The sequence below is a fragment of the Drosophila ananassae genome, chromosome 3R (genome assembly GCF_017639315.1).
Source record: "Drosophila ananassae strain 14024-0371.13 chromosome 3R, ASM1763931v2, whole genome shotgun sequence".
In the NCBI taxonomy this organism is placed as follows: Eukaryota; Metazoa; Arthropoda; class Insecta; order Diptera; family Drosophilidae; genus Drosophila; species Drosophila ananassae.
In genome coordinates, this window is record NC_057930.1 from 14,182,601 (window position 1) to 14,203,844 (window position 21,244).

The 21,244-nt window shown below is 43.5% G+C and overlaps 1 protein-coding gene across 2 annotated transcripts in view; it reads right to left on the reverse strand.

Moving 5' to 3' along the window:
- LOC6498614 (E3 ubiquitin-protein ligase TRIM9) overlaps nt 1-21,244 on the reverse strand; it is a 71,981-nt gene that overhangs the window by 6,884 nt on the left and 43,853 nt on the right. The window contains exons 2-6 of one of the 2 annotated variants that reach the window (XM_014906717.3): nt 1,609-1,704; nt 1,400-1,531; nt 1,088-1,189; nt 863-1,022; nt 154-186 (exon numbers count right to left, since the gene is read on the reverse strand). In XM_014906717.3, the coding sequence (XP_014762203.1) occupies nt 154-186; nt 863-1,022; nt 1,088-1,189; nt 1,400-1,531; nt 1,609-1,704 (523 nt within the window). The remainder of the gene's footprint in view (nt 1-153; nt 187-862; nt 1,023-1,087; nt 1,190-1,399; nt 1,532-1,608; nt 1,705-21,244) is intronic. The other variant, XM_001963122.4, reaches the window with a different exon arrangement.

The window sequence follows — 21,244 nt, forward strand, 5'->3', positions numbered from 1 at the left end:
TGAATCACCAAGGAATGAATTTTGTCCAAACAGAATAAAAAAATATACATAAATTATGAAATTGCTGTTTTTTGTGAGTTTCTTGCCAGTGTATGAAAACTTAATTATGTATTGATTTTTTCATATTTTTTATTTTTGTGGATTTTTGCTCACCTGCCGGACATCTTTCATCTCCATCTTTGACGGCTTTAGATGATTTTTGGATATTTATGTGGACATTCATTTAAATGAGAGCAAGCGGCACATTCAGAATGGAAGGAAATGTGAGAGAAGCACAAAGAGGTTAGACATATCAAATGCATTAAATTTATATTCTATTCTGGATGGGTGTGTGGGGAACACTACGATGTGCACTATCCGATTTCAACACTTTCACTTTAATTGTCGGGGGGCTTCACTCGAATTTTGTCAACTCCACACATGGCGGGTTCTATTTCCAAATATCTGTTCTATTTTTAAGTTCCCTACCCCCACCACTAAGGAGTTCCCCAACTTTGGTTTCAACTCTTCAACAGGCTCTCGATTGAAGGGCTCTTTCCGCTTTTGTTTGAAGGGTCGAGTTTGGTGTTTTGTTTGGTTTGTTTATGTTTATGTTTGTGTTTACCGGGTGGCCCCGAGTCACACCTTGGACCAAGTGCGAGGGTGTGTTCTGGTGTGTGTTTGTGCGTAATTAGTGACAATATTTATGAGGCGAGTTTATTTAGCAGCTACAGTCGGGCCTAATAATTCATCTCCGATTTAGAGACAAATGAGTGAATGTTGACTCTCTAAAGATATTATTATCTACCAGTACTTTCTTCCTACGCTTTCAAAGTTATTGTTAATTAGGGGTAGTACTTCTACTTCTAACCACATCACCTACCTTTCATTTGGATGAAGTTCAAGTTGTCAATGGCACGGGCCAAGGCGGCATCATCGAGGGTCAAGTCCACAATCGGGGAAACCCTGGGGGCAGCATTAGTGACCTCTTGGTGCCAGGTCATGTCTGTGTTGGCCACTCGATTTATAAGCATGGCGCCCACCTTTAAATTAAATATATGATTGCCAATTAAATCCGATTTAAATGCAATTTTATTGGCAGACAAACCTGTAGAAAGGCGGCGCTGTCAGTCTCCTTCAGAGCTTCAATGCAGAACTGAATAAGTCCTGTGGTTTGTTGCAGTTTGCCAGTGCAGTTTGACTGTTGATCCTAGAAAAGTTGTATTTAAGTCAATTAATAAACCAAATAATACAGATTAAATGAATTATATCGTGATTTATGAAAAGTTCTTTAGTCTTTATTATCTCACTACATGATTTTGTATTGAATTATATAGCTCTACCAACTCTATTTTGTAATAAATCTTTCAATTGTTTATAAAAATTACTTTAAAAATCCTTGAAGCTATAGAGTACATACCTTCAGTATCCTAATCTTGGTGTCCTTGTCCATGCGAATCGCCTCCAGCAGATACTCGCGTCTGTCGTGAATGGCCTGAATCAAAGCCTCGCACTGGGCGTGCACAAGTCGCTCGAACTCCATGCAGGATTCCTGTGCATAGATAACTCAAAAATGTAAGCCGGATTCTAGCAGATTTTTTCGTTGGTCCTTGCCGGATTCTAACTTACCGTTACTTTGTCGCTCATGCCTTTGAGGCGCTGGATGAATTCGGTCGTGGAACGTGCCTTCTCCGACAATTGTTGCAGATTGTGCGACAGCTCCGTCTGCAAAATAATACGAACGAATGCGAAAAAATGAGTTTCGAGGACAATGACATCAGTATCAGCGCGAAAATTAAAAAACAAAGCTGAAGTGCAGTATGCCGCAATAAAAGTTTACGGTTTAAGGTTTCTTTTATGGCAACTTTTAGTCACGCCCGCGGTGACAGCTCGCGCTTGCAATATTTTTCGTTTTAATTTTTCCCCCGTTTTTATTTTCATTTTCCCACCGCCCGTTCATAAATAGTACATAGTTACATGTCAAAGTCAAGAGCTTCACCGGGAAAGAATTCATTAAAATACAACGATTCCAGACCACAAATAAATCGCTCCACTACAATGCCAGGCTCAATAACACATATATATCACGCAAACTTTTCCATATCCATTTGCCATTCGCCGACATTTGCAAACCTCATTTGTTGAATGTTTTTGGGAGACAATGTTGATGTTGTGGCATTGGGAACATTTGCACTTGACAGTGACATGACACGGCACGCCACCCAATGAACAATTCAATTTTCATCAGCGGCAAAATTTGCTCAGCAATTAAATTGCTCATACGCCCCGCGGTCCGCCGCCCGCGCCTCCAACAATTTCAATTCATTAGCATGCGGCCCACCCCTCCAGAGTATATCCTTGTTTGTACTGTTCCCGTTCGGGCTGTTCCCCCCTTTCCGGTTTTCCCATTTTCCGGCTTGTTGCTGCCCGCAGGACACTTTGGCATTGAACGTGAAACCGTCGCACAGTAATTGTCCAGCTAGCTGGCTGGCTCAAGTGTCTGCCAGACGGGCTTCCAGAATATAGAAATAGGACGAAGGGATGGGGATACCCTCATAATACCCGCCTCGGGCATTTACATGCTTTTCACTTTTCCAGACAAACAGAAAAACAGGGACTGCCATTCCGTTTCTGTTCGCTGCCCCCTTTTCCCGTCCATTGTCAGACACGGCGTATACTCATTACCACTTTCTGAGTTTGCCTTCTGATTATTTTATTCTATTTGCCAGCCGTCGCTCTGCTTTTCTTGTGCCTTCTTTTGTTGCTTCTGCTGTTTCTCGCCTTTGTTTGCTTATCATATCAAAATAGCTGCAGGTACACAATTATGATGGCCTTGCAACGAGGCGGGAAACTGGTGTTTCCTTCTTTTTATTATGGCTAGATAATATTTGTTGGGTTGGGGGCGAGAATTAAAGGATGCAAGAGAGGAGATACAAATCCTGTATCAAAAACTTTAATTCTGACTTCATAATTCATTAAAATCTTGTCAGACAATGCCGGATATACTTTAAAAGCTCTCCATTGGGGCACCCCAGTAAACAGGCACTTAGAGCGGTATTCCTCAAATATTCTTTTTAGGAAATGCATTTGCTTTGCTTTCATAATTCTTCGGAAAATAGCAACCCCCCGAATCGCAGCCCAATTACTGGGGAATGTTTTGTATACAGAGAGACGCGTAATGAGTTGCCTTTTCCTCATCGAAAAGGGCAGCTTATGGCGATTACATTCATTAGCTGAATGCCTGCCCTGCACTTCAGTACTTCATCCTTCGAGCCATCCTCCAAAAAGCGGACAGCTAGACAGGCGGACAGATGGCTAAGCGCCGAAAAGTCGGCAGCGAAAAGCTGCCAAAGGTTGATAGTGCGCAGTCCTGGGGGAAAAGGATGTCGGCAAAGTGCTGGCCAAGAATGCGCAACGCGGGCGGCGAACTGTTGAAATTTAATCCCTCAAGGGTTGCTTCAACGCTTCGTCCACAATGCAAACGGAAATGCGGAGGAGGGGGCTTCGATGGTGGGAGTGATTTTGGAGTGGACGGACCAAAGTCGAGAGTCTGCTTTGCATTGATAAGCTGCCCGCTCCTGTTGCTCATCGTCCTTTCGGAAAAACATTTTTGTGAGCGCTCTTTTATGACGCATTACCATAAAAAAAGTACGCAGTCGGAGAGCCAAAACTTTTATCAGACAGTAAAAAATAATAATATGACATGTTTATGCGCCGCAGACGCAACGTCTTTAAAGTTGCCACGCATGCAAATCGCGTTAATAATTTAAGAGCCCTCTCCGGCTGACTCCTTTGTGCCCCCACTGACGTGGCCGTGACACATGTGCCCCCTGCCCCGGCGGGGAGGGGCGGACAAATAAATTATTAAGTTGTTAAGAGACCCAGCCAACAACGCCAGTCACTCACATTAATATGATAAACGTTGCAACAATGTGCTTTAAATGGGCGCCCGAAATGGGAGTTTAAAAGCGGGAAGCTTCTGCCACATGGGGCACCAGGCACGCGAGCCTCGGTTAAGTTTTATAAAATTATGCATTAAATTGTAAACATTGCTGGAAATAAAATAAACACATGGAAACAAGCAAAAATGTTTTTTTAGTTCTGAATAATAAGCATAAATCATATTCTCCAAGAAGGCTTTACTATTTCTTCTTAAATTCATAAAATAATCTTTCTTAAAAACAGTCTTAAAGCTCTTCTTGAATAAGGCTTCTAATAAGCCTTAATTGTTAGCCAAAACAAAGAAACCTCCTTGAATTAGGTAATAACTTAGTCCTTTTCTCTAACATTTATGTTTTCCAACTCTTATCGCCTCGAATAAAATACAAATGAGTCTGCGACTCGTACCATAAAGATGCAAGATTCCATCTTTGGGAAATGGCAGCCAGCCGAAAGCCCTGCAACCAGGCGTTGAAAGTGCCCCGCCTGTGGCACCCCCAGCCCTGCTCCCTGCCACCACACCTCTCGCACGACATCGCACAATTTGTATAGTTATCCGAAGGATAGGCTGGCCAGAGCAAGAGATAAAAATCGCAGACTTTGTGGCGACGTCGTGGTCGTGAGGACAGGAGAATGTTGCTTCTACTTGGCGCCGTCATTTGCAACAAGTTGCCATGTGCTACTGTGCGAAATTCGCCAACAAGCACTAGGCAACAAAAAGGCAAGGTCTAAAATGAAAATAATCAAGATATTAAAGACTCATCGGTTGCCTAGTGCTGCAGCTAGTCGTTGCCCATAATTCAGTTCATGAAACGACGCAATTTGCTGCTATAAATACACGATACCCTGACTCTGGGATCGTGCCACAGTCCGAGGTTCATTAGGTGCGTGTTGGCCGTCTGGAAATTAGCAAGTCAGAGCTGAAATCAGAGTCGTTAGCGCTATGTTTTTCGTAATATTCGCTGGCCAGAAAAGGCCTGCCACATTTAAACTGCCAACGCTCTGAGCTTGCCACAAATGAGTGCCCATCAAGAGCAGCAGTTCTGGCAATGGCTTAAAACGATGATGATACATGTCGGGCGGCAGTATCGGCTAGCCGAGTGGCCAATATTTATGGCGGAGCGGTGTGGCAGGAACGTGACAACGACTCAGATGTCCAGCGAACAGGTGGCCGACTATCCGGGCTTGAATTATAACGCATTTAAGCCATAAAGCCGCGGATATATGAGACGAGCTTAAGTAGCTCGTGTCGCGGATACGCTCGACACATGTTAGCCTCTCTCCGTAATCCCAATCCGAGTATGGTGTTTGGCATTAACGCACATAAATATTATTTACAGCCATTTCGTGTTGCACATGCAACACGTGGCCCTGGCCCATTGAGTTGTAGGTGCTCGTCTTGCAGACCAGCCAGGCCTAAATGGCCGAAAAGACTTGGTCCGTTACGAAAAGTAATGGTGCTGACTTGGCCACAAGCAGGGGGAGACAGGTCTGATGAAAATTTATAATTGCGGAAAAAATATTATGACTTGGGATGATTATAAATCATTAATTATTTTAGTAAGAGACATAATATATAGAGATATATATTTTAATGATATAACTCATCTTGTTAATCGCTAATGAAGTATCATCCGCTTGAGTTACAGAGCTTGAATCACCTTAATCGAAAACCCTAAAGTTCTCAAGTGCAACCTCTTACTTGTCCCAATAATTTGACTGCCACACGACTCTCCTCCACCCACCAGACGCCCTGCTGCCGAATTCGTTTCCGAAAACACGTTTATCCATTCATAACCACTCGCCTCTTGAGGCGGGATACTGGGTCTTGGCGGCAAACCGCTGGGGCATGAGTAATGCGAGGCGCATTGCAGCCGCCTTTCCCGGCCCGATAAAAAGCTTAAAATACAACTTACATTCTGACAAGATATGAATTTTAAGCGCGCCGAGCGCATCCCATTGATTTATGTGGCAGTCAAAGGAAGCGGCTGACGACGACGATGCTTTTTTAAATTGGATTACCAGTGGCTTGTCTCCGTCTGCGAAGTTTTCTGCTGCCTGGCTTGCATGCCAATTGCGATTAAAAATAAGACGAGATGACGGCTTATTGAGCCACTGGCTCGTCTAATTAATTAGCGCGTAGTGCAAATATAATTTAAAAATCAAAAATAAATAACAGCCAATAGGCAGGAGATAGGAGCAACTTTCGAAATAGACTCTATGGCTTAAGGAAATAAAAGGAAAATAAATAGCAAACCGCAGACGGAACAAGCAAATAAACAAATGCGAGGGCGGTCCCCCGATGTCGATTGATTGCGATTGCGATTCGGGTGGCGTCCCCCGGTGGGCCATGTCCTAGACAGACGGACGGATAGACAGACGGACGTAAACCGCAGAATCTAATTTGGAGAACGTATGTAGACCGTGTGGAGTCATCTGGCGAGGAAGGGGAACTTCAGTCAACAAATGTCCCGAAGGGTGTGTGTGAAACAATATTTGAAGCAATACCGAGGAGGGGAGCATCCCCAGAAAGGTGCCGGGGAGTGGGGCGTGAATGCGCAACAATCAAAATATTTTCATGACAAATTTAAAACAACAGAACCATGAAGTGGAACACGCTGTGCCAGTCTTGGTTCCCCGAACAGAAGCACATTTGCCGCAAATGAGAAACAAGTTTAGCAAACCGAGAAAAAGCAATAATATTTTACAAAAGTGCACTAGGAAATAGTATACAGGGATGATGAGAAATTAATGATGATCGGGTATTAAATTAATTTAAAAACGTGTTCCAACACATATAGTTACGAATTTTAAGTGGTTTGGAATCATAATAAGCGACATAAAAAATTAACCATCTGCAGCTATAATAAAAATAATAATAAAAACTAAATCTTTTCACCCTAAAGAGCGATAAAACTTATTGTTAACCAAAATTTCTTTCCATGTAGCCTGGTCAATGAAGCGGAAGGGCGACTGGTAAGAGAAATGGCCATGACCACAGAGGGGTGAAGCCTTGAGAAAGTTCAGATCCATCAAAGTAAACCCTCACCCTGGCTAATCCCCCTTAACTCAAGAAGTGCCTCACACGTGTCTGCGTTTACAATTCATTACTAACGCCTCCGACTTAAGCCCTTTTCCGGCTTTCTGATGGACGAAAGTCAATTTTGGGCCAACTTTCGGATATCGTTGGTTGACAACCCCATTGTCCGCTGGGCACTCGGAATGCATAACGCCATCTGGCTGGATGCAGCCTCGCCAGGCTGTAAGCCACTTAATCTTGGCGGCGGAAGACAATCTTCATCATTACTGGTGCATAAATTAGGATTAAGAGAAAAGAGCGTCCCATTTCTGCAGAAATCATATCCGCAATTTTGACCTTATTTGGATTTTGTTCTCGGGAATGTCTGCTCCAGCTCCAGACCATATAAGGATGGCCACTGAGGGACCAACTAAGAAGCAATTTCAGTTCGTTATATTCACCAGCAATTTGCAAGTTTCAGTGATTTTTTCTGATGGGGGGTAGGATGAGAACCCCCTCATTTGTGGCATCTAATGCGACAGATTGTTGGGGAGAAGCTAGCCAGTTATGCATTTTATCCGACACATTCCATATTCGCATTATCTGCGCTGACATTTTCTGTCAAATTAGTGACATTTAGTGTCACGAAAATGCGCAAATTTGGCCAGGCGAATGGGGGAGCTTGTATTTCAAAAGAAAGTATTATTAGAGGGGTGACTCCATGTCAGGCAGACATGTCAGCTCCTAAGAGGCTAAGTAGATAAACAAATGATAAGAGCGACAAGACAACAAGCCATCATTAGTGTCATATGCTGGAGACAGTGTTTGTTTCCAGGCTTAAATCATATTCCCCAGGAACTGCCGCATTTTTCTAATCTTTAAATGAATGCAGAAACCACAGACCAGCATAAAATATGGAAAACAAAAATGAAACATTATTCTATCAACCCAATCGCTATATTTTTTTTAGATAGTCAACAAAAATAAACCCCGAAATGAAAACAAAACTCGGAACGGAAACTTTTTGCGTTGTTCCAGTGACAGTTGCAAACATTTTGGGTGCTTTCTTTTTTCGGCGATACGAGAATTATTTTTATTTTGATTGTCACAGCAGCCGGAGCTGAATAGAGGGGGTAACTCCATACCCGAACCAGTTTTTTCTGTTCTTCTGTTTGTTATTGTTATTGCTGTCGGATGCATTGTTGTTTTCGTTATTGTTGGTGTTTCAGTTGTTGTTGCGGTAGTCCTCTGTTAAACATGTTTGACACGGACTCTCGTGGGATATACGTACGTATCCCCTTATCCCGATCCGATCCAAACCAAACCGATCCCCCCCAGCATCCCATCCGTTCGCATCCACCATCCGCCCAGTGTGTGTGAGCTGAAGTATAAATAAGTTTCGGCTGATGCGGCCCGCAGAATTCTCTCTCTTTCGAATGGGGAAAAAAAATATATATATCACCAACAATGCTGCTGAATTTTAAGCTTGGGGGGGAGAGACCCAACCAAACCAAAGCCAACCCGATCCAAACAGAGGCGTTCTGCTCTGTCCTGGCCTGGCAGTGACAAGCCGCATACCAAAAGTAGCGAACAAAATGCTGACAGCCCGACAAACCCGCGACGAACTGGCACTGGGGCCTGTGGCTGTGAGTGGTGCCCTCTTCTTTAATAATTTAATTTGTATAAATTTACCCAATATGTCAGCATTCCATCAATTTGATGGTTAAAATGGATATGGAGTGCCTGAAAGGCTAATTAGCCGGGATTCTGTCATTCTACCAAGACATTTTAAGGAAGTCTCTCTTCCAGATTGAGGTCATGGCCTGTACCTTAACTCCTCTATTTAAAAAATGTGTAATTTCCTGGTCAATCACTCCACTCACTCCTCTTCGATACCCATATTGATGGCTCCCATAATTTGCCTGCTCGCATTTTGCACTAAATGGCCCACAAAGTGGTCGGGGCCCGGCTTCCACTCGGGAATGGAGCTGCAAAATGTGACTTTAAGTGTTATGGACCGTCGACGACGACGTCTCGGCCACGGGTTAAGTGCTGGCTAACTGCTGCCAGCTTTCGCATTTCTTTCTTTTTTTTTCGCCAACCGTAAAACCAGAAAACATGTTAATTGCAGCGAGCTGGACAGCGATATGGGTCCAGATTGGAAATGTAAACAAGGCAGCTAAAATACTCGCGGCAGTTGTCACAACATCTGCATTATGCAGGTGGATACAATGTCATTAGTAAAATATATACACAGTCTTCTATGAAATTGTACCAGCTAGGGTGACCTTTTGAACCCCGCCCGCTGACTGGCAAATTGATACATTATCCAGCCATATCCGAGGAGCGCTATCCACTAAACACACCACTCGAAAAATCCAATCGAGTAACAGACACTGAGGAGCATCGAAAATCGAGGCGCAACTAATTCGCCGAAATTTCAAGTGGCCAAATACTCCGGTTGCAAAGAGCCAGTGGCAAGGATGCCGACGACAATGCCACCTACAACAAGGCACACACTTGACAACAAAACCCCGCCAACAACAACTGCTGAAAATTTGTCAAGTGGCTGGAAAAAAAATTTCACGTATTTCACGACAACGACAACGAAATTTGTTTGTTGTGCGACGAAAATTGTTCGAGTGCCGTCGCCTCACACATGCCACCATCTCCATCAGCAGCAGCAACAGCAAGAGCAACATGCAACATGACAACATAAAGCAACAAGTTGTTGTTGTTTTGGGGTACATAGTATTCTTCTTTGCCGCCAAAATCCTTTTAAGCTTTAATGGCATTTCATTGAAAACTGATGTCGGTACGGAAATTGGCCAAAAAATAAGTAAATATTTTGTTGCATCGATTTCGCTGGAAAGGTTGGTCCCCAAAAATCAGAGGAATTTGTCATCAAAAGGTGAAACCCGACCCAGGAACCTGACTCATACCAGATGGCTTATAAGATTCAATTTGCGAAGTGAATCATAATGGAAAGTGGCTTTCATATTGGTAATACGAGAACCAGGTTTGAAGATCATCCAGTCTTGTGATTAATGTGAGTGATTACTAAATTAAGGACCTACAACGCCTCCTGCCCTCTGCAGTTGATTCTCCATTATGCTGCTTCATAAATTAAGAAGCAACCCATTTTAAAAGCTGCACGTGCTCCTCTTTTCAGGAAGACAACTCCCAGGAGTCCCTCCTGGTCGGGCCATTATGTGAAGGCATGCCAAGTTGGCGAATGAAAGAGGAACCTCTCCACACGTACTCCTTTTTGCGGATCGCTGGCCGGAATGCAGTCGAGTAAACAATTTTAATTGCATTTAAATACGACATTTATTTGCATGTAAAATTAACGCGAAATGCAAATTACTTTATGCAATGGCAGGGCGCATAAATACCGTCAACGGGAGAAAAGGGAAAAAGCCAAAAGTAAACAGAGAACCGGGCCCAGACCGACGAGGAGGACCAATGTTGGCTTTATGTTTCCATTGCGGTTGCGTGGGCAGCAGCAACATCAGCAGCAGCAACAGCAACACCAGCGACACTAGCAACACCAAACTGAAAAAGCAACTACCAAACGACAACAATGTTGCGGTTTTTGGCTTATGTTTTTAGCACCCGCAGGAAATGTTGGCCAAGTTTCTTTGCCTTTTTTGTTGGCCATCGAATGTCTGAATTTTTAAAGGCTCTTCGTTAACGTGACACTGAATTGGCCACGTTCCGTTCGTGGGAACCTGGCAATCTAAGCTGACAAATGGCAGCCGAGCGCTGCAGGGCCAAATGCAATTTAATAGGCCATAAATCAGCGATGAATAAAGCCGTTGAAGATGAGATGGCCGGGCTCAAGTAACTCATTTGTCAGGGAACTGGGCCAAAGCCATTTGACTGACAGATGACAAGCAGTATTGCATTGCACGCCTGCCAGGCTCCAATTAATTGAAAATTTGCCCAAAGTGTCAGAATGCAACATTATTCATTAGGCCTGGCCGGGACAATTATCTGGCTTATATCTGGCCTAATGGCTATAGGTGTGGCATCCACACTCTGGAAACGGACACACAGTTTTGACAGCCGAAACTGACAGCTTGCGGTTCGCCAGCTCATATGCGATTTTTGCTGAATTTTAATTAAAACTTTGGTCCGTCGGGAGCTGGACAGACAGTCCGGGAAGAAAGGTTCCCAGCTGTCAAGATGATGTGACTCCGCTTTTAAAATTGCGATCCCTACTGCTGCTCCCGGGATGTTGCAATTTTTCATGCCTCATTGTTGCAGTTTATTTCGTGCGCCACGTGACCCGGGACACACGGTTTATGTATTTCTGTATTTTGAATCTGTGACAGATCAGGCGAATGCCACTCGGAGGACGCGTGTTTCTAGATTTATGGCCAGGCAAATGGGATCGAACTGCATAAGCCGATATCGACGGGGCGGCAGCTGGAATTGGAAATTGAATCTTCTTTCGAGGATGTAATCGTGATAAGAAGCGTCACTTCAATGGGAAAATATGTTACTGCTTGTAGGACTAGAATGTTATTCTGTTTATATTTTATATCAAAAATTACAACTTCAAGATAATGTCAAAAAATATTTAATTATATGCCAAGTGCCTTATGACCCTGACAAAATTTATATTCCTTGATAATCACAATTAAATACCCAGTTCTAGACATTTTAACAAATTGCTGCCCCGTCACAGAACCTTTGCCACGCCAGAAGCTATTTTTTTTAATTAACAAGGAATACGAAAATAAAAACCAAAAATATTTGAAAGTATCAGAAATGCCTAGTCGGCATCCGGGGGAATAATTTCACGGCACTGTCCCATAAATTCCACTAATTGAAAATTTTTGGCTGGCAGGGAGCTACCAAGGCGCACACATGTCAGGCCTCATTAAACAATTCATAACAGGAAGGGTCGTAAAATATGTTTACCTACTAGAACCGAAATGCTCTCCTAGCCGAAAGGTATAAAGTATATGGACTAATAGTTCTAGGTTTTAAAACCACCCTCGACGGGGTAGGCCGCAACAGGAGAAGGAAACTACGTGGTAGTTAAGCGAAGTGTTAATGAGAATTATGCGAGGAGAGTGAAATCTTCGAGGGAAGAAAGCCGACTGGAGATGGAGAGGTATTGAAAAATGTGCGGCGTACGTTTTGTCATCAACCCCCTCTCGGATACAGAAGGCGCATTGAGGGCGGGGGAACCCGAATCTTGCCACCACATCTGGGAATCGGCGACGTGTGCATTACGAAGCGGGATAATGTGCAACACCGCCGGCAGAGACGCGTGCAACGGCGGCAGCAACATCGACAGATGTTTACCAAATTGATTACAATATAGATTGAGGGCGAAGCTGCTGCTGGAAGCTGAGCAGTTTCCCCCCGAGTGATCCATAAAGTGCCCGATTGCCGATGGCCGCCCCTTGTGCCAGTTAACGACATTGAAAGATTAGAAACAGATTATCCCATACAGGGCCATAACTCGGAGTTATTGTCCCACTTCCTGGCCTAATCAGGAAATCGTACTTCTGATTAAATAGAAACTGCATTATGGGAGTCTCTTTTGTAAACAAAGTTTTGGAATGATGCTGCTCCTGTGGTTGGACTGGCTTCCATAAACAATCCCCACGTCGCCATAAACACCAACTGACGCCATGGAAATCGGCAAAAACATATGCAAAATATATATATAGAAGTTGGGAAAAAATGCAATCTGCAAAATATAACAACACAGCCACTGACGCCATTCAAAGGTGGCAAGAAAAATAAAATGACAAATGTGTCTAGCCGTGGAGATCCGAGGAAAAACTTTCTCAAGGCGCGACATACCCCTCGGTATTCGTATTCAAAAGATAAGGGATTAAAGGAACCAGCTCAAGTTTTTCAACTGATTTCCGGGGCTTTTCCTGCACGTGTGTCGAAGTGCTCATCCCCCTCTCAGTTCGAGACGTGTTATTAAAAACGAATTATGAATTATGTGTGTTTTTCATAATTCTGTTGCTCTTCTGTTTTCCATTGTTAGGTAGAAGCATTCTGATGAGCGCCTTAGTTTGTGGCACATCCACAGCCCAGAGATAAGGCACATTTGTAGGGGATTATGTGTGTGGGACAGGAACAAAACCCAGGAACAGAACTTTCCACCCAAAGAGCCAAAAGGTGCAAAGAAATGGATGCCGGATGAAGGAGCATATGGTATTCATGGACCAGAGATTGGATGGGATTAAACTTTAGCAAGTGGTTTTTGCTTGTAACTTGCCAGCTTATAAAATATTTTCAATTTTCCGGCATTAATAAAATAATTACCAAATACTTTGTCATCAAAAAACTGTTTAATTCTCATAGGTATTCAGTTCTTTTGTTTAATCGGCTTAGTGTTTTTTTACCATGGAATATCTGATGGAATTAGCCAATTGTTTAATTAAATAATCAGTAGCTACTTATTATTAATTCAAAATAAAAAAGAGCATAAAGTCCTGTACCTAGTTTCATATCGATTTCTATCACATTGACACTCAATCACACCGTTTGGTAATAAAAGGTCATAAAGAACATGGCCCGATTTCGTGTTTCTCGAGCATCGAAAGCCATTAAAGTGATTTAATGGGCGATAAACTTCGCACTCTTAAGCACACTGAGAGAAAATCTGAGGGAGGGCTGCAGTGGGATACTGGAATGCCAAGAACAAAGGCAGGGGAAGTACAATGAGAACTAACACACACTAACCGCATACAATTACGAGTCCATTGTTCGCCTTTTGTCCAGGGCTGAAAAAAAGGGAACTATTCCGATACTCAAGTGCTTTTCAACGGTTTTGGTTGTTGTTGGCCCTTAAATAGAGGGCAGGGGCAAGAGGAGCTAGAGTGGCAGGAGGCCAAGGGGAACACAAATGGAGGTGTGCTGATGGTTAGCGCAATTAGAGTGCGGCGACAATGACACAAAAGCGCGGCAAGGCATTAAAACCGTAGGCCAAAGCCCAGGAAGTGGCGGCCCTTTAACAAGCATCCTTTGTTGAAGACACATACAACCGTTTATACATTCCATGTGGATCATATGGAATCACTGTTCCTGTACAGCTTCAATGGGCATACTACCACAACAAATCGCTGCCAAATCGGAGATGACAATCTCCTCATTCAAAGAACCAGTTATCAGCTTGGTATAAAAGCCATCTCTCTTTTGGCACCACTGTTGCAAAAACACAGAGGTCTACCCCAAAAAAAAAATAAGAAGAGATTCGAAAATATTTGCATATTCCAACCAGGACGAGCCAAAAGGAGTGGGCTTCGGGCCATAAAAACAACAGGCTATGGCTTTGATTGATGAACATGTGCGACGAATTTTTCAGCCGCACTTTTTCGCCTCCCAGTCGCTTTTTTAGTTTTTCATGAAAAATTCAGTGGGAAATTCGTTTCAGTTGACATTCTGTTGTCCGGTGGTGTTTCTGTTTCTGTTTTTGGCTTAAACGAGCTTGGGGTCGTCTAAAATTTTGATTACATTCAACTTTGACCAGACTGTTTGGCTCTGTCCGTCCGTCGGTCCATGTTGACCATTTTCAAATAGTTGCAACGTTTAGTTGATTAATAGCCACACGGCCATGGGGGAAAAAATGTGGGGGGGACTCACTGAACCCGGGAAGCTTTTAGTTTAAGCCCCGAAAAGGCTTTTAGCAATTTAACGCACAGCTTAACAGCTGGCCAACCGAGGCAGGGGAGCTCTGAAAGGTTAAAGGTGGGTGGATAGGTGGAAGGTCGCCCGTTCGGGGTGGACCACGTCGCATCACTGACTCATCTCCTTTTGTTTGTCTATCTAGCCGGTGTTGTTATGGCCAGAGTGTGTGTAAATATTGGCACGACAGGTGACCGTTGTTCGAAATGTCAGACAGCCCCAGAAATAGTCATGTCACAGAGGTTAAAGTCCATCACAACATACCTGCAAAGAAAAGAAAGGAGAAGCAACATTATTTTTAGAGTTTGTTCAAAATTGAGTAATAAGGGAAGGGACTTAGTCCCCTGGATAGCTTAAAGCAGGATATTAAGTTTAAGCCACCATGGCAGTCATATTCTATACATTTATTTTATTGAAATCCCACATATCAAGCCGTTTCCCAGCGCAGTCCTCCAACCTTTTCATTAAATCATTTATCCACTGAGCTCCGAAATCACTGCCCTCTCCCACAACGAGCTCGTGGAATTTTCAATTAAGTTCCTACCAACTCAACTTTGTCGCAGGCACATCATTCTGCATAACTATTATTAAAAGCCCTTGCCCACCCACATTATGGTCTTCGAAAAGTTCATTAAACCGAAGTCGAGTGGAGCTGCCAGCTCAGCCCAGAGTTCCCGCATCCCCAGTCCCGCGCTAATCTCCGAACTATGCCAGAAATCACGTAACCTTCCATTAATCAAAGCGAACTCGTAAAAAATGGTTACATCTCTCCCAGAACTCCCTCTTTAATATTTTCTGATATTACGAATATTAACTGGCACTTCCGCACTTCGTCACAGGCACTCTGACTGGCACTGGCACTCCTCCTCCTCGTGTATTCTAAATGCAACATTAGTCAAGTCAAAGACTCTGATTAGATGAGATGCGAGCAATCGCTGGCTGCATTTTGTCTCGGGGCCATTCCATTTAATTATTTTGACAGCCACTTGAAGTTGCAGGCTCGGCAGCCCGAAATGATTTTTCATATTTCCCAGCTGAGAGATGAGGCTTCTCTGTGATACTCGTACACCCATTTGGAGTGCAGCAGAGTCTTCGGTAAGTGGAAGACGCGTGTCTGCCGCCACAAGTGACATTATGAGCAGTGCCGCGGGTGGCGATGGATGGCAGCGATGGCTGCACTCAAAGAAATTGTTTGATTTGGTTTTTTGTTAAAGATATTAATGGATAACATATTAAAGATATAGATTAGTCTATTCTTTTCCTCTTTTTTGAATACCAAAGTGCCAGAGTCAGTCGCACAGCCAATTTGATTGCAATGCCTTCTTCTGGCAAGACGTCGTGTAATCAAGAGAAATTAGTTTTCGACGTGCTCGATTGAAGACCCCCACTTCTACCACCTCCTACAGGCGGCCGCTGTCTTGGAAAGTGGTAACATCTTGTCTGGCTAAACGGAGAAGACGTCGGCAAGATGCTTTGGCTAATTTTGAAAAATTGTTAAGCCAAGTGCCGGCAATCCCAATGTTCGGGATGGATGGCAGCAGCGCATCTTCTTTAAAGTTCTTTGGCTCTCAGGCTTACAAGAGCTTTCCGTCTGGAGCTCCCTGACCCTTTTCCCGCCCGCTGCTGGTCAATTGTACGGCGTGATTAATGCCCAGATCTTGGCTGTTGATTTTCGAGTGCATTTTGACATTTGATGTATTGCATTGCCCCACACCCACTGCCTCCCCCCGGTTTGGATTTCGTTTTGGCTCGTTTTGTTTTCCTTTCAGCCCCCCCGAATCTCTGGCATTTGCTATTGTGCCATTATAATGAGGTTTCAATAACTCCATTTGTCTCTGTCTCGGCCAGATATTTCGTACATCTCCCAAATGTCTTTGGAAACAGATGCGGTTGAAGGGACAGACAGAGATGCTGTTCTTTTTATAGTAATTTTGGTGGATTTCCATCATATTTTAGAACTTCAACTAGTTGGAAAAATAATATTAAGGTGGAAAATAAATGAAGTAGGTATGGGAGGTAGTCTTTTAAATATCTGCCTTAAGCCAATTAATCAAATTGGTTTGCCTTTTGTCACATTTTTTTGTCCGGCTCCCAGGACTCCGCCATTCAGAAACTTTGTCCTGTTTGCCCTGGATCCCCGTCCAAAACACTTTGGCATTACAAATGGCCCCACATTTCGTCTAGAACGGAAACGGATATTAGTTGCAGTCTAACAACAAATACGACGCGACTGATTCGATATACAAACGGAGCCCTGCCTCTGATCCTGTTCCTGTTTCTGTTTCTGTTTCGGCTGTTTGTTGGCTGGACAAACACGTTTGTCAGGCGGCAGGATATGCAGGCGGCGGCGTCAACAACAACGACACTTTGCAATTTGGCAGCGCCAACAGAGGGCGCCACATGGCAGGACGATTACCCACACTCCCAGGACTCTGATTCTGACTCGGACTCGGACCCGGATTCGAATACTTTAATGCGCCCTTGATAAACGAGCCGGCCAGTCTCCGGCCTATGGGTCGATAATAATAAAAACTACAAGCCACACAACAGAACAGGCTGGCCAACAGACTGATAAATGTGGAGTGCTTTGGACCCAGGACCCAGTACCCAGTAGCCGGGACTTGAGCAGATGGAGCCTGCCAAGTGGCCAAGTGGACGGACGGGCGGCGACAGAGGGCGCCACCGACGCACCGCCAGATATTATTTTATGGCGCGTAATGTCTTTATGGACCGACAAAATGGCATCCATTTGGCCGAATAATAATATTTAAGCACATTTAAATAAAATTGCACACCAGAGGCAAGGAACCGAGCACCGAAAACAGGAATTACAATTTGCATAAAATTCATTTGTTTGGCCATTTCGGGCGAGTAAAAAATTGACAAAAAATGTAAATGCAGCTTCCTCTGGCGATGCTATTGCTATTGCCTAATTGACATTTTGGCCAAATAGCAGGTCCTTTCAGCGGAAGTAGGAAAATAGGGAGTCAGAAAAAGAATAGAAAGAGATGGAATAAGAGTCCTGGCGGTGAATGATCCTGGTGCTTGGTGGAAAATCAATTGATTGCCATGTCCTGCCTCGGCCTCTCTAATTTGTGTTTAGTAGCATGTGGCATGTTTGTTAATTACTTGGCCCAACTGTCCTCCGTCGTGTATCCTTGTGTCTTGTGTCTGGGCAAATGTTTGCCTACAATTTTCTCCTGCGGCTCACAGTGCGTATGGGTATTATTTCCTATTGCTACGTGCTCTCACTTAGTCCTGGCCATTTTTCTTCTCTCCGTTCCGCTGCGCTACGTGTACGACATTTTCGAATAGCCAGTGTAATTATATTGATTAGGATGGCTCATGGCTCATGGCTCACGACTCATGAGAAGAAGACATCCGGGCTACCGAAAGGAGAGAAATTAATTTTTTCCCTCCGGGTCGCTTCCAGCAGTGTGACTGGCATTTCAAGTGGCCCAATGGAAGAAGTTGCGAGTGTCACAGTATTTAGATGATTATCCTAGACTTTTGAAGACATTTCACAATTAGATACAGTGTACAGTGTACAGATACAGTACTTTGTTATTTCCCCACAGACCAGTTATAGTTTCTTTCCCTTTAAAGGCCATCCATAAATCAGGAAAACAATCAAAACATTCTAAGAAAAATCGTCTATGGCCCGTAAAAAATTAGCGACAGCCGCAATTACGTGACTTGTCAACTAATTACAATATTATGTCCATCCGTTGCTTGGCAGGAGATCTCCGGTCCTGTCCTGCTCCGTCCTGATTCTCAGGTCTCAGGTAATTAACGCGTGTCGTTTATGCGCGTGGCGGTGCAGGATGCCAGGTTGCCAGGACGGAGGAGAAAAAAAAGTGAGCCAAAGAAGCTCATAAAAGTGCCACCCAGGATGGGGGCGGAGGCACGCGTTCATAATTTGTTTTAGGCTCTGCCAGTCATCATCTGGCTGGCGCGGCTGGGATCCTCGGCTCATTTCTGTTGTCATTTTTATGAAAATTCCGCAATAAATTAAAAATTATTGCTCCCGGTGCTTTTGTTCTTAGGCAGCTTAATTCTTTTTTGTAGCATTTTATGTTAATGTCTGCCATTCGCGCAGGTGATAAAGTTTCTCCATTACTCATTTTGTAGCGCCAACAAAGCAGCGGGCAGCCCAGCTCGGGGAAGGTATATAGACAGGAGGAATCTACAATTTATGCAAGGACATGTTTTTAGGAGCAGATCTCTAAGACCAGCCTATTTGCCAGCGAAAGCCAAAGGTTGCTGACTTTTGGAGATTAAAAAGACAATCTTATATGTTATGTGTTTGGGGAGTAAATGTATAATGTATACATGTATACCTAATGTATACCTAAAATGTATAGCTTAAAAATTTATCGGGCAAGAAATAACTTAATCTTCAGCTGGTAAACTATGACTTTTGACTTTCCTACTTTTAAAAGAGGAATATATAGTCCCCTCTGTTCCCATTGATTTTCTTTACCCTAATCAAAGAAGGAAAATAAAATGGAAACTCATTATGTGACCCTCGGTGGCAGTCCTTCCGTCGAGCAACCAATTTTCTTCCTTAGGCATTACGTCTCACTTTTATCGCAGCCAGCACGCAAGCCACACCTCCTGCAGGATACTGAAGGATATGAGGCGATTTTAAGGAATGGTAAGAAAACGCACTGGCGAGGCAACAAAAAAAAAAGCGTAACTCTGTCTGAAAGGCCTTTTCGATTTCGATGTAACAAAATAAAAAGAAAAGACGGGAAAAAACGAGCGTGACAATACCAAATGTGACTTTGAAAATTTGATAAATGACCCAAAAGTTTCAGACGGAATGGGGTTTGGGTTCGGGTTAGGACTAGGGTTGGGGTTGGGGAGGATAACTGTTTGGGTTCGATGTCTGGAAATGAAATAAAATTCGGGCCATAAACGAAAACCCAAAAGCGGAACTGAAGCGGCTCACGCCAAAGCCAAAGGAGACTGAACGAATGAATGAATGAGTGAGTGAGTGTGTGAGTGAGTCGGTGAATGAATGAATCAATGGATAGAATGGAACGTGCGGCGAAAAAATAAAACTCGCGACACTTTTTCCTTTGACAGCCGACGAAAAGGAAAAAAAAAGAAAGCCGGCAGGAGAAGCGAGACAAGCGCCACATGTGCGTCGCCTTCGATTCTTGTTGATTCATTTAGGCGGCTGTGTCGTCAAAGTCAGAGTCAGAGTCAGCCAAAGTGAAGGCATTTATTTCCTCGAGTGCCACGCCCTCTAACGAGTCAGACCTCCGCACTTCCCACCCCACGGAATTGGCCTTCTTTGACATTTATTTTGTGCTTATTTGATACTCTTACCTCCGTTTGCTGCCATCCCACCTCCTTCGACTCCAATCACAAATATTGATATTAAAAAATCGCATCACGTCGCTTAAGTTTTTTTGTAAATAATGTTGTGGAAAATTTATTACGAAGGCGAATGTCTATGTCTCTGGAAGAGGAACGCATGGAGGTAAGAGGCCTTGACATTTTTTCCCTTCAAGGCAGCTGGATAAATGTGTGATTTACTGAGAGATTTACGCAGCCAGATTAGAAGGGGATTTGGGAGAATTCTCTGGGAAGCTTTCGGCCTGACAGGTGTCAATGAAAGGAATATAAGAGTACAGAGGTGGAAAAAGGCGCGAGTACACACAATTGGGTAATGTGTACTTGATGAAGCCATCACTGACTGTTTGAAATTGAAAGTTTCAAGAGGTCTTGCACCTGAGTATTAATAAACAAAAGTAGGCTTACTTGAAAATAATTTCAAGCCCTCTACGACAAAGGAAAGCTGAGAGATATCAATTAGAATTATTCATGAGTCGCAAGGATTGAAGCTTGGGCGTTTGAATTATTTATGAATCCAATATATCCAATAAATAGAAGAGGAGCTGAGCTTCAAACCGGAAATAAAGCGGAAAAAATAGAAATAATAATATTTTCAATAAGTACGTAATAGAAAGCCGCCGCCAACAAACTCAAATTATGCAGGAAGAAATGTTTATGAGGCGACAAAGACAGAGGGCCTGGGGGTTAGAGGGTTAGAAGCTGGAAAATTGAAAAGGACAAGTTAAGCGGCCAGGACCACAGCAACGGAAAACAAGTGTTTCACACAGGACCTGCGACAAGGCTAATAGAAAACGAGAAAATGGAAAAACAGGACCACCGCATAGAGAAGGGAAAGCAGCATAATAAATCATGTCTGACTACTTGGACCAGGATCAAAATGGGGAAGGACATTCGCTTCCTTTATATATGTATATACCCATTTTTTTTTCATAAAAGCCAACTAAAATAAATAGACGACAAAGGCGGGATAAGGGCAGAGAAATGAGAGCGCCTGATGAGAAATAATAGCGAAAGGAAAAAGCGACAAAGTCAATTATGCAGGCAACAGGAAAAAGGAAACACAAAGCCGAGGCGTTCTGCGTTATGCTTTAATAAACTCAAACTGCCATTTGCAGAGCAGACTCCAGGATCCAGCATCCAGACTTGAGACTTCAGACAGCATTATTGAAATATTAATGACCTTCGGCATTATGGAAAAAGGCGGCAATCCGCTCCCATCCGGCGGCAAAGTTTGGCTCTCTGGAAATCGAATCGCAAATTGCAATCAAAACTTAATCA